We start from the raw sequence: 14,965 nt of genomic DNA on the forward strand, positions 1-14,965 counted from the left end.
ATGCTCTTCACTACCATTAACCAAATGAGGGAAGAGACTGTATTTTCAAAAAAAAAAAAAAAAATGCTTGCTATCACTCCACTGGTGAACGTGCATCAATCAGCCACAACATTAACACCTGTCTAAGATTGCACAGGTTCCCCTCACTGCATCAAAACATCTCCTATCCACCAAGTCCTGGACAGGTGGGACTCTTCGGTCCTCTTAGTTAGGGTGGGGACTCAGTGGAATAGGTTTGTTCTGGGGCAAACAGCAAATCCTTAGATGGAATGTAGCGCTGGAACTTTTAAGGCATGGTGAACTTTTTTCAGGTAATTTCTAAAGTAATTTTGCTTTGTGGTTGGTTGGCAGTAATGTTTAGATGTGTAGTCCTTGGGAAAGTAGTACACAATGTACAAAAATACTTTGATCCTAGCAGAATGTTGAATTGTAATAAGATCAGTGTTGGGGAGTAACATAATAAGCATGACAATATATTAGGTAATCCAAAGTATTCAGAATATGTTACTCACATTAAGTAAATTAACAGAATACATTACAAACGACATTTTGGGGCATGTATTCTGTAATCTGTAGTGGAATACATTTTAAAAGTAACCTTTCCAACACTGAATGAGATAATCACTGCTGTTTAATTCACCTGTTCGTAGTTTTAATGCTGCAGGTTTGAGAAACTGAGAACTCATCTGCAGCTTTTTGGTGGTGCAATACCTTACAGAAAGCTGGCTTATACAAACGTGTACCATCAAAAGACAACTTTAGCTTGTATAACACAGAGAAGATATTTACTTTTTTTGTTGTGTTCTTCTTACAAAACAAAACATATCCCTTTAGATTGTTTGTATGATTTTTAAGTGTATTTGCTAGTTTGGTGTCTTTGGAAAAAACAAAGCATGAGCTGATTATCATAGAAATCCTGGTGGTCAAAGACAGACTTCAAGACACTGGTGTTAAAGCTGCTCATGCACAACTTAATGGAACCCCAAAGGCCTAGTATTTCTGAACAACAAGGAGGAGGAGGGAGGAAAGCAAGCACAGTGAGACAGAAATACAGTGAGCAAAGGATAAAGTGAGACACAAAGTAGATAAGAGAAGGAGAAAGTATGAAAAAGGAGGACGTGCTGGGGTGCTGGGATGAAAAGTAAATGGCCCAGTGACCACAAGGCATCCCTCCACCTCTTCCCTCTGACTCCAAAGCACCCACCCTAGTTCTATTAGAAAGCCATCTTCAGCTTTCTGCTCCACTCTCCTCACGACACCCCTCTTCAAAACCAGCAGCCCTGCCATCCCATTAGCCTTAGCTAGAGCAGCTACCAGCATTATAAAAGGCCCAGAGGAGATGGAGGTGGTGACAGTGGGGTTACACTGTGCATGCGTGTATCTATGCACCAGAATCTGTGCAGAATGAGTGTGACAGATATGCAGTATATGTCCCATTGGCTCAGCTGACAGCCCAGTGGCACCAACATGTCCCTTCCCTTCCTCTCGCAGCAAAGGTAGACGAAAGGAAAGCCGCCATGGGCTTGACATTTACCAACTGACAAAGACTGTTCACATTTAATCGCTAAATGTTAACTGCCATAATAGCCCTACTTCACTCAGTAAGTAAGGGACAAAGCTTCAGGCCCCACCTCCTCTCTGATTTCACTGGAAGAGCAGGAGGCTTAACTCTGACCCAATTGCAATCCTAGTGATAATGCTTATAAGTTATATTTATAGCACTTTTACCCCCATCTAATTTTAGCCCTCAGTGCTCATTCTTAACTGAGTGGCTCTTATCTGTCAAACACAATTTTAAGCGACAAAAGGCTTAGACTAAATATTTGACTTTAAGGCCATAACAAAAACAATGAGAACAGAAATTTCAGCAGACAGGAAAAAAACTTTGTACAGCATTACTTTGCAGTATCAGCAAAACACATTTCAAATTAAAGAAAGCGCAGGGAACTTGTTTGCAAATAAAACTCTGTAATAAATACTCAACTATAACATCACATTGACATCATGTTAATTAATATGACGGGATTTCCTTTGGAGAAAATTATGACCATCCTAAATGTAGCTGTTTTAATTCTCGTGCCTGACAACAGCGTGGTGTTATGTACTGGCAGAAAGAGCGGCGATGATGAACATTATATGCAAAGGCAATGGAAACAAGACTGAAAATAATGAGCTAACGGCATACGGGTTGATAATTCAGCACCGAAGTTTGCCATTAACAAATCCAACAGCTCTCACACAACCAAGGTTTTCTGAAACCTTGTTGCTGTCTTTTTCAGCCACTTGAGACTAAACTCTAGAATTCATATCATAGATATATTTGATATGCTATAGCCTTGCAAAGATATGACAAACATATTCACACACAGTTCTGTAATTTCTCAGTCAAACTTCACTATGTTAGATCTTTATATGAATTTTAATCTTAGACTATGAAAACCTGAGTTAATACAAAATACAGTTTTTAAATGATGATTTCATTTATCAAAGGAAACAACCATCCAGACCCACCCGGCCCTGTGTGGATAAGTATTTTCTAATTGTACCATCATGTAATTCAACAGCATTTCATAAGAAGAACATCATGCCAATAGTCAAACATTGTGGTGGTATTGTGAGGGTCTGTTGGTGCTTCATTGCTTCAGGACCTCGACAACTTGCTGTAATTTAGGGAACCATGAATTCTGCTTTCTACCGGAAAATTCTGAAGGAGAAAGTCGGCTGAGCGCACTTGGGTTATGCAGCAGAACAATGATTTGACAAACACCAGTAAATCCACCTCTGAATGGCTCACTCTTTATTTGACTGTTCACTATGCCACTGTGTTCACCAGCTAGCAGGTGTGGAATATATTGTTAACTTTACTTTGTACATATAGCTACTTTCTGATGACTTTAGACTATGAAAGAATCTTATTCCACAAGTAGGAAAGCAGTAGCCATACAGCCTATATTAGTCAGTCATAAACAACACAGGACACCAATTATATATCCTTCTTAGGGTGTGAGACAAATGATTTTTACATTTAAGTGGGAAACTGGATTCCCGGAATCTCTAAAATCTGTTTTGTTTTTTTTCAATGGCCTGAAATACCAAAGAAAGGATTTGCCACACATTAGTGAAAGGAGAACAGAGGGAGAAGCAGGTATATGACTAAAATAAAGTGCAGCTCTACACAGCTAGTAAAAACGATTGAATTACAGGTCAGTTTCACAAAACAAGTTCTAAACAAAACCATGTAGTAACACACTATCTTTTTCTCATCCGTATGCTGTACTTGTCACTGGCTTTAAAAATCAGATGAAAGGTTTGGATCGTATTTTAAATTATTTTATTGATTTTTCACAGCAGCGAGTTCGATTACATACATTAATGAAAATTTTAAAAATTACAGTAACTGGAGCGGTTTCCTGTCTGTATACTTTTAGTATTACAGACACAGTGTATTGCTACATGGCCAAGGTTGCGGACTGATCTCTACCTCATGTCTGTTAATGAGTGTTTTGAATTGTTGGAAGCTAATAGCTGCACAGAAATACTCAGATTTTATTATGCATTCATAGATAAATACATTAACAAAGAGGGTTGCTACTATGTTCTTCCAAGTGCAGTAAAATCCAAATACAACACAGACTGTGTCTATCCACAGCGCCAGTAAGTATCGCTCTTTATCTCATAACTCACAATCACCCCCAAGACACCAAAGGCCAAGCAGTTACTTGACAATTCACTGCCTCTGCTGCTTGACAAATGTGCCATGATAGTCTCAGCAGGGAAGGGGAAGGGCAAGAGGTTGAGATGGACTTCATACCCAGTTCATTTTGAAATGTGATAGACACTGAACCCACTGTGGACTGTGACCCCAAGTGTTAAAAGGCAATAAGGCATCCGTTTTATTGAAGTGGTGTGTCATGATGTTCCTACAAAGCTTGCGTGGTTACACTCGGTTCTCTCGCCACAAAGCCACAGTGGCTCCCTGGGTTTAAAGATAATCTTTCTTGAAAATCAAACAGTGTAACAATATGCCGTTTTCATCGCTTGGCGCACTGTAGGAATAATACCTCAGCAGAAAAGAATCAGTTTCTTCTGCTTCACAGTTGATCGACATACCAACCGACTCCTTTTGCAGGCTGTTGAAAAGCAGACTTCCTTTGGGAGGAGGCGGAGGGCGAAGAAGAGGTAGAGGAGGAAGAGGAGGGTCCGTATATCGTAAGCAAGAATAAGGACAGATTTATCTGATGTCTTCTTAAAATTAAAAAAGTAACATCATCAAAACTGCCTTTATCCATGCCTTCATAGACCAGCCCTCCTCTCCACTGAGACGGACAGAATCGAAGAGCACGTACACCATAGAGGTTAGGACATTCAATTCAGTAAAGAGGACAACACATAGAAAGTGAAACATTTCAAAACATACAGTCCAAAGGGCAGGAATTAGAACACAAGCGTGAAACAAGACCAGTTGGGTTTTAATGCACAGCACAATTTAAAAAAAAAAAAAGTCATATAATGTGGGCCAGCTTCAACAAACATCAGGAGGTACAGAATATTCTTGTTTACAAAAAGTCTGTCCTAGTTTGGTTAGCTTTTAAAAATATATATTTTTAAATAAGTAGGCTGAAACTTTTTTAGTGCAAATCTCCTCTTAACAGTGTTTTCTTATAGGCAAGCCCACATTACCACACCAGTGACCTAAACAGAACTAGATAGGGGTGTTACGGTACATACATATAGCCTGTTACAGGGCATTGGGTTCAGTTTGCCTTTAAATTAGCGTAAGACTAATTAAGTCTATATTTTAATGCAAAGGAAACTTGTTATCTCAAGTTAGATGGTCCCATCTGCAGAGCTTTAACAGATCGCCACTTTTGTCCAACAACATACTAATGTATGTATTAGCCCCTGGATGTATAAGAGGCACCACCCGGCTATCATTCAAAATGACAAAAACTGGACACAGACTAGTGCACCACATTCACTGAGTCTACCAAATACGTGGAACTAAAGCTTGGATGAAGAAAGGTAGAGCTAGGGTAAAAAAAAAACCACACCGCCCCTTTTCAGTTCTCAGGTTTTACATATCAGGACAACCTAAAACATTATCTGGTCCTACTCATTAATCTGATTAGGTTTATTAGCTTGTTTCCAAACAATCTGTCCACGAATCCAAAGTTCTGTAATGGAGTGATGATGAAATGGACATCCAGGGAAAATGCATCCCAAAATAAAATTGACCAGTTTGCAGAGGAATTACAAAAACTTACATCCTGGATCTATAAACTTCAGTAAGCACGTTAAAGTTCAGGACAATACAATTAGAAAAAAACTGAACAAGTATGACATGTTTTGGAAAGGTTGCCAGTAATTAGCCACTTCTCTTTAAAAGAAACATCATTGCATGACATACCAACTATCTAACACGGTGGCGGATCTTGGGATACAGACTCAGTACTGTGTACCAACTTATTCTGGAGTTAAATGTCTCACAGGTAACATAAGGTAATGAAACAGGACAATGATCCCAAGCATACTGGCAAATCTATTTAAAAAATGGGAAAAAAATAATAATCAAGGCACTGCAATGGCCCAGTCAGTCCAGATCTCAGCTTATTTGAAATGCTGTGGCATGACCTTGACATGAGAGCTGTGTATAAACAAATCTCTGCAAACCTCAATGAAGAGACTGACAAAGCCTTAAAGGAAATGATTAATTTAAGTTATTCCTAATAAAAATGATTCTACAAGCTACTGAATCATTGGGCGCACTTAGTTTTTCCCTCAGTGCTTCTACATTTTGCTTTTATATTTCTTAAATAATGACTTGATATATTTTTTTGTTCATCTCTCATTTTTTGTGATGTCCTGATATGTAAAACCTTGGAATTGAAAAAAAGAGGTATATTTTTCTTTTAACCATGACTTGACAATTCTAATGTGCAATTAACTATTTTAGGATTTTAGAGTCCAGTTAGCGGCTGCATGACAACCAAAATGTGTTGGAGGCAACCTTACAGACATGACTGGAGGCATGCTTTAAGGAAAAACCACCAGTGATCACAGCTGATTCAAAAGTGCCAGTTATTTGGTTGTTTCGTATTATAGCTTTGGACAAAACCAGGTTGGCTATTTCCTCATAAATCTGTTTTTTCTGCTGCTTCAGGCTTGGAAAAATATTCTTTGCAGAAGGGTGACATAGCATGTTTGTCTTTATTATGCACAACTTCAACTTGTTTTAACATTGCATAGACTTTTAACCATACTAATTATTTTTGTGTACCGTTTCACCCCTAAAAATAGCACACAAATGAACCAGACTACACATGTGCACTTGTCACATAGACAGAAAAGCTAAATGTCAAGTAGGAGGTTATATACTGAGTATACAAATAGAGATCAATGGGAAGGCACTTCACTACAATTAACACTGCAGGTATAAGCTGCCTCCAAACACGCAGGAAGTTGATATTATCTTATATTATCTGTATAAATCTTTAACAGGTTCATAAAGCAAATGTAAAATAAGTGGCTAGAGGCAGCTTTAACCTTTAACAAAGAATAGCCATCCCTACCATGGTGACTCTGGGAGCGGACCGGCCAATGTTTTTCTCCTAGAAAACAGAACCAAGTGATTAGATTCTGCCACTTGGATGGTTATAGAACATGATCACACTGAATAACTGGCAGTTATTGTTTTTGCATGTGGTTAAATTTACAATAGTCTTGTTCAGAGGTGAAAACAACCATTTTGCTGTTATTCTACATGCCAAAATTCAGCCTCACTGAAGCGTAGTAGCTTCACTCATGACAAACATGTCTTTTATAGTGGTTACAGGCAAAATGTTACCAAAAGTGAGGTCATTTTTTGTGCACCGATACTGATTGTTTATTAAAGGTTAATATTTTTCTTCCCATCTGCTAGTGTCTGATTCTACCTGACACCATGACACAAAGCATCAAGTCACCTCTCTCCCCACGCCAAAATTCAGACACACATTGCATTCCTCTTAATGTAGGGGAGAGACAGAGAGGGTTTCAAGATGAAGAGAGAATTGGGGTAAAAGGGGAGACAAAGAGGCTAATGAGTAGAAAGGAAGAGATGCAAAAGTCACTGTTGTTCCGCACACCCTAACACCGCAGGGCTCCAGCCATGCAGCACTTTGATCCATCATCATCGATTTAACATCAGCTTCTCATCGTGGTTGCCTCCCACACAACAACACGCAGCTACAAGGATATTTTCCCCAGCTCTGTGTCTACATGGTGTGCATGCCAGTCCTGACCTTAAACCCAACGACTCTATAATACATTCATGACAAAAGGTGGGGGTGTTATTTTACTGCGGATATACTGATGAGCATGAATTGCAGATTTAAGTGTAGTTATACATATACATTAAGTGGTTTATGTGAAATCCCCTGTGAGAGAAATCTGCAAACACTACACCTCAGTAATGAAATGCTAAAGTACACATACCCAACAGAGTGAAGACACATGGACACACAAGTGTGCTCACTGTAGTGTATAGCTTACTGGGTCTTTCCTGTCTCCCTTTTATATTGTAAAGAACCACCCATAGCAGAGAAATCAGATCATTTTATCTGACGCTTTATATAGTAAAACTACATAAAATATGATTTAGAACTAAGCTAGTAATAGGTATTTTAACTGTGGACACACTATTGCTCCAAAAACAAGCTCCCGTAACAACATAGTGAGAGCAACAAAGCTCATGGTTACCAGCGGCTGCCAAAATGCGATCTGGCTACACCATTAAATATGTTATATTCAATTCAATGGTGGGAGTGAAAGAAAAAAAAGCATAATGTATGCCAAAGCTTTCCTTTTTTATTTCAATTTTCAAAGTGAAGAACTGCATGCAGCTGCAGGCGGTGGACCGAAAAACTGTGTGTTTGCTCAGCTACGAATAAACAGACGTACAGACAGCGGTTTAGTGTGTCATTTTAATAGTTAATTAATTATTTGTTACTATCATAGTAGTAGTAAATTCATATATTGATTGTATCATTTTATTGATTTTGAGCTGATTCTATATCTAAACAAAGTGCTTTAACTTTTTTGACTTATTAAGCTGAAATAGAAACAACATACAGCAGCTTGGAATTGCCTGCAGCTGAAAAAATAATGAGCTCATATCTTCCAAAAATACGAGGAAAAAACTAACTAATTAGAGCAAACATCTGTCATAAATATTTGGTGGAGAGGTAGGGCAATACACTAACAAATATTAAGACGGGTTGTATTGAAAGAAAAGCTGAGTCATGTATCTTTTTCATTTGAATCTTTTGACATATATATTTGAATGTGCTCATTATGATATCAGTAGCTGAGCTGCTGTAGAGTGTTATTGATGAGTAGTTCATGATAACCTCTTCATCAGATTAGCTATGGTCACTTTGACCTCACGAGGTTGTGACCTTACAGGAGCAGTAAGACCACTGAAATCAAACCCTTGCTGTACCCTCTCAAGCAGTATGGGTGAAGACTCTTACAAGATGACCTTGAGTTTTATTCACATCAATAAATAATAAATGACTTGATAAATCTATAAGACATGTGATGCAAGGCTGACGTATTGATGGTTGCAGAGTGTTTCCCCCAGAGAACACGCTCAATGCACCTGATTGATGCCCTATGCTTGGTGAGGGGGATAATGAGGAGGATGTGGATGTATTCCTGCAGCATGGGAGCGTTGGGGACCTGCAGTGAAATCTATGCTCAGTTTAAAGCCTAGTAAAATGTGTAGCTTCCATAAACCTTCAGCTTTAGTAGCCACAGAATATATTTTCTTTTCTTTATTGGAGGTAATGCAGGCAATTCATCTCTTTGTGACCCTGCTGTAAGAGCTGCAAAAGACCAGCCCTATTTGTGGTTTCTCATGCCAGCCTGAGGGTTGATGCACATTTTTTAGAAGCAAATTGTGACAAGAAACCTTGATACCTGAGCATTAGTTACTGTTCTCCTGAGTCAGCATTATGCAGTGTATTTTATGATGTGTGCAGTGTTTTAGTCAACAGAAACTCATATTGTTGAAGACTGCTACAGGAAGATTCAGCATTTCCCTTCAGCGTTGCACAAGCAAACAACTGTCTCATTTCACAGTGTTGCCATGTAAAGCAGTCAGTTATTTTGCATTTTCTTAAATACCGAGAAACCAGATAAATTAAAGGTTTCAAACAGTCCGTTAAGAAATTAGATAAATCAAAAGCTGGGTTACAAATATAAAAGCTCAACAGTATACGACATTAGATGTGCTCCTTACATGGAATAAGATGGTTACACATACATACATTTATTGATGCTGGCTGTGGAAGCTGTAGAGAGAAGTGGGTGCACAGGGGAGACCTCCTTTCCTAGGAAAATCTCCTTGCCAGCACACCCACCATCAGAAGTCAACAATGTTTGCTCAAATTTTCAGCCCAAGATTGTTCTACAGGGCCGCAGCTGCATTTCCAGCCACCTATGCCCCTGTAGGCCCTGACATATCAGCAGGACTACCTGAAATCAATGATGTGGAGTCGGCCTGCTCAAATGTCAGCCCCAAACGTGGCATGTGTTCATAATAAACACAGACCCAAGGTGAGGGAAAAAGTATGAGCCAATAAAATGGGCAAAACTTGGCCCCCTGATATTTACTGAGAAGTTCATAATTCACAAATCTGTTTCCATCCAGCAATCAATGCTGTAAACATCACTGATAGTAATGAGCATTAACGAGCAACATGATGGGAATACTGACTTCAGGGGCTGCTGCCATACTGTGATGCATGTTGCAATAAAACTAAATGTTTTTTTATGACTACAAATTCCTCGCGTACTCTTGTATTTCATATTGACGCAAAAAGTAGCATATGTTGGCCTAAAATCACATTAGCCATGTTTGCTGATAGTGGAGATGCAGCCTGGGAGCTGAACACACAGTCAAACAAAATGATTATTAATTCATCACAACAAATGGATCATTGTAATGAGCTAACTCGAAACCTTCAGCGTAACATGCAGAGCAGCTGTTGGGATGCCTCACTGGTTTACTGAGATGGAAGGAGCCTCCAATCACTTCAAGATCATTTAAAGCAAGCTACATATTTCCATAGTTCAGTCATAGGACTTGTCTTTAAAATGAATTACTTAATACAGCAGAAGAATGCAGTTAGAATTTGGGGCATATGATACCCTGTAAATAGAAATTCTTGTAGGGTCACATGATTAGCGGTCATGTGACTGCAAACTCTGCAATGCAGCATGGTCCATATACAGCTTGGTATTTGTTTTGGTTAAAAATCAAGTGTGTCTATCTTTGGTCTGTAAATAAAATGGTTTAATTTCAAAAATGTGCATTTTGTTTCTTCCCCACTTCCCCTGTTGTTGATTTCTTTCAATCAGCACCTCACTGAGTGATGCGCGCTCAGTTTGTTGCTTCGCTAATCTCAGCACATTAGCATGTTAACAAATCAAATTCCCTGAAGGAGTGAATCTCTGTACCTGTGGCAAAACACTGGGTGTAATATGATGTAGCGTACTGAATGTGTGATTTGTTTCACACCCCCAGACCCACACCCAATATACATCCACACACACACACACCGCCGCTCCCCTGCTGGATTGCTATCAGTCCCTGAGAAAGCTGCTTACATAACTACACTTCTAGCATCATCCCACGTCAGCCTCCATATCAGATGATAGCATCTTAAATGGCTATTTGACAATGTTGCATCTCAGTAGCAGTTTATGAAGACATGGCCACATATGAGTGTTTGTGTAAGGACAAGGGCGTGTAAGTGGTATAAAATAAGATGGTGTGTAATGAAAAGAAATAAACAGGGAGATTACTGAGATTGTTACACGGAGAAGGCTGAAGCCATTCGGCCAACTACAGTCCCGATTCATTTGTGTAGCAGCAGCTCATGCAGTTATTTAAGCCGTATTCATAGAGACTTGAAAATAACAATGTTAAATATTCATGCTTAACTGGTTCAGGGGTTGGGATTGTAAAGCATGAAAGCTGATCGTGACATGATTAACAAAAGCAGAGTACAAAGTTGTCAAGAGTTTACCCGTCTTCATGCAGGGGAAGAAAAAAAAATCTTCATTAACTCTTCATCTCATACAGCTATCCCCCAAGCTCAGAAAGAGTGGGGTGAGCAAGCAAGGGAAAGATTAAGAGAGGGAGAGTGAGAGTAGAGATTCGATAAAGAAGAGTCTTATTTCAGTGCTTCACACAGTGCTGGATGATCAAAGTAGAAAATGCTGTTTTAATTCCAAGGATCATATCTCATCTCCTGTCCACAAGCTCATTTTGGAGAACTATGCTGTAGGACAGAGGGAAAGAGAAGTAGCAGAAGCACAGGAGGCATCCAGCCAGATTACTACAGTATACTTTTTAGCACTGCTATATAACTAAAATTGCTTGACCTGTGACGGATGGTTTAAATAGTACTGTGTTTCCCAGCATTGTCTTTCTATAAATTCTTCACCTACTTGATCCACATGAGATATCTTCTGTGTTTAACATTGATAGATAGATATTTTTTAAAGAATGGCATTGAAGGTATTTAATGAACTGACAATCAGCAGGGAAACTAAGCATATAAGCAGCACTCTGACTTCAGATATCCTCAAGACCAAAACTCATTAAAGTTGCCGTAGTCTTGGCTGGCTTAAACTAAATGGCCTACTTGCATGCACACCTCCAGTACACTCCTATCTAAATACACAATTTAAATTCAATTCAGTTTTTATCAGGCCAAATGCCAACAACAATCACCTCAAGGCATTCATATTGTAGGTAAAGACCCTACAATACAACAATGTCAAATCTTAAAATCGTGAAAAACCACATCCACTAAAAGTGGATGAATAAAGACGTTTTTTAGCTTCTGGGCTTTCTTCCACATCATGATTCTACTGCTCATTAATGTCATTACTTCATTGCTTAATCCTAAAATTCATTTGAGTTTACGTTTAATAATAATTAGTGTGTGATTTCTTATGTTATTAAGAAAAAAAGTGATTACAGTGATCTCTCAGGGATCTTTGGCCACTAAATAGTAATAAGTTAAGGTAAGAAATTCCAGCAAGGTGTTCAGAAATGTTACATTCAGAAATTGGTTGAACGTGGGTGAAAAAATAACTGGTCTACATAACTGCACATGTGCACATATGCAAGTCAAGAATATAATGTTTCCAAAATAGCTGTCAAACAATACAGACGTGTTAAAACCAAGTCTGGGTTTGAGAAGTGAACTCAGTGTGGAAATACCTTCTTTCTAATGATCAGCATGAGAGAACTCTTCTGGTTACAATACAATTTCCTTCTGCATAGAAATTGTGGGCTTGTTTCAAGTCATAATGAATACATACATATTTATATATGATTCGATAAAAGTTGTCTTATGAGTGAAAACATTCAGATGCTGTGTCTAATCACTCTGTTCTTCCATTGCTGGAAAAAAGCAGTAAGAACTGGTATACAAATATATCTACGCTTACAATGGCTAATGCCAAATGTCTCTGAGTATACAAGTAGAACTGAGTGCAATGGATTAGTTTAGGTAGTATTTAATGCCCTCTTTTAACTGGTGCTCCAGCTTTAGCAGTTGATGCTTTCTTTACATCAAAATAAAAAAAATTACAATAAAATTCAAAGTAAAGATGAATTGCCACCAGATGACACCTGATGTCAGGCTCCACAGCAGTCACCTGTACTGAAGTGCGACCACTGTGAAAAACCCTTCCCACTTCTAGACAGCGAGCAGACACCTGCACACACTGTGCACCCTGTCCATACTTCTCCAGTTCCCCATTCAACAGCACAATCAGCCTCAGCAGGGTCTCCGGTCTCCAGTCAATACAGACAGTTAATTCTAAACTCATTAACAATGGAGCCATAACAATGGTGCACACAAAAGCAGAAGGTGTGGGTGGATCGTCTTTACACAAGAGGAAAAAAAGAAAAAGCTGGGTTTTTCATAATCAACTGTCAGTCATTTGCTAAGATAAAGGCTTCTTTAAGACTGCATAAGGGACGGAAGCCTACTGTTGCAATTCAATTACCATTTTGCTGGAGTTTTATAAAAGAAACATAAGGATGCGGTATCATGGCTATGACGGGTTTACTTCATGAATAGAAATGTGTTTCTGCAGAAGAAAAGAGGAGAGACTAGAATTAAAGCTTTGACACATTCATTGAAAGTTGTGCTTTTTCCATCTCCTTTGGCCTCCTGGTTGAATGAGGAATGAAATATCAAAAAAAGATTTGTATGCGTATTAATGAGCCTTCTCTGTATGAGTGGAGACCTTCAGAGCCCCGTTGCTTGGCTTTTGATCATTTCTGACCATTTATCAATCATTTTTCACCATTTGCGCCATTAAAATTTCAGAGGCTCATCACATTCCTGGATGTGACAGAAAATGTGTCCTGCTTCAAAATCAGCCTGAAGCACAAAAGCAGACAGCACTTGACATGGTTTGCACAATTGGCTCCAGGCAAAGGGTGTGAGTGAGACAAATTTGAATATTGATTAAGGCTCTTTAATCCACCTAGGGACCTATTGGTATGTCAATCATTCTCCCAAATCTAGTAAAGCGTAGCAGTCTCAAGAGCAAAACAGTGGCCCAAGGACTCTGTTCTTTTCTGTTGTGTTTTAATTGCTGTTGGCACTGCATGCCGTGACTCATGGTAATGATTTAATGAAGTCATTGAGATTTAGTGAGCAGCCACAGGCTACAGAGCTCCAGCTGAGAATAGTGCACTGTTCAGCATGGCTTTATTAACATGTAAGAAAGATGCCACTGGTCACATCAGTTGTACCGATCACAGCAATTGTGATTCATTTGGTGGCGAGCGAGGAAAAGCTACACAAAAGGTTTTTATAGGACAGTATTTAGGATTCTTAGTATTTCATGTTTCTCACTGGGAAGTAAAACCTTGTCTCTTTTGCAGATTTTTGTTTTCAGTTCACACACAGTCTGCACCGCCTATAGAAAGTACGCATTCCCATCTATACTAGATGTGGCTTTTTGCTTTTTGACTCTCCCTAGGGTACTCAAAGCGCTCTATACAACATTCAACTGATCACTTTTCTTCTAATTTTTTTTTTTATAGCTTCCTAATTCATGCTTCAATGGACGCATCAGAGAGCAACTTGGGGTTTGTATCTTGCCCAAGGATACTTGCCATGCAAACTGGTGGAGCCAGGGCTTGAACCACTAACGTTCCAATCAGTAGATCACCTGCTCTACCTCCTGAGCTACAGCCACCCCACCCCCTTTTTATCCACACTAGTGTAGTGATGGCATAATGAACCTTTCTGCTGGTTGCATAGGATACATTTGAGCATGTAGTAATTCTCTGATTAACTAATTTGCGCCACCTACAAGTCAAGATAGAGAAGTTGGAAGAGCAATCATCGATTAATAATAGTATCCCAATAACTTTGGGAATTTCTGAACTAATTTTCAATTTGTTGTTTCTATTGAAATACTGAAAAAAATCTATTTTCTAACTTTTTGTGGAAATTCTACTTCAGGCAGTCAGGGGTGGTGCCCTGATCTTTTACGCAGAGTAATCATTAGGTTAAACACAGAGAACATGCTGTAATGGAATCACATCATATTATATACTATATACATCCAGCCATCTCCCTTGCATCCACTACGTTTGCTGCACAACTACAATTTTCGTTTCCAAATATTATTATAAGTGACTTATGTTGTAGGTAATATATATATTTGACTATTCTAGTTAGCATTATGTCTGTCTTGTCTTAATGTTGGTTTAAAATGGAGGCATCAAAAAATAATATTCCCCCAGGATCATAAAGTATTCGATTCTGATTCTGTGACAGTTTTATTAGAAGATAAATATCTCTTAGTGGGACCTAAATATTTAAAAGGCATCAACAGTAAGGTGCGTGTCCCAGTCTGGGCCATACCAACCCTATTTTCC

The 14,965-nt window shown here is 38.8% G+C and overlaps 1 protein-coding gene across 5 annotated transcripts in view; it reads right to left on the bottom strand.

The window, feature by feature from the left end:
* Positions 1 to 14,965, bottom strand: part of LOC113027714 (shisa family member 6) — a 76,380-nt gene that overhangs the window by 17,918 nt on the left and 43,497 nt on the right. For 3 of the 5 annotated variants that reach the window (XM_026177437.1, XM_026177436.1, XM_026177433.1), the window contains exon 5: positions 6,570 to 6,608. The exons of the other annotated variants lie outside the window; for them this stretch is intronic. In XM_026177437.1, the coding sequence (XP_026033222.1) occupies positions 6,570 to 6,608 (39 nt within the window). The remainder of the gene's footprint in view (positions 1 to 6,569; positions 6,609 to 14,965) is intronic. 5 annotated transcript variants of the gene reach the window in all.

This window comes from Astatotilapia calliptera, chromosome 8, assembly GCF_900246225.1.
Source record: "Astatotilapia calliptera chromosome 8, fAstCal1.2, whole genome shotgun sequence".
NCBI classification, from domain to species: Eukaryota; Metazoa; Chordata; class Actinopteri; order Cichliformes; family Cichlidae; genus Astatotilapia; species Astatotilapia calliptera.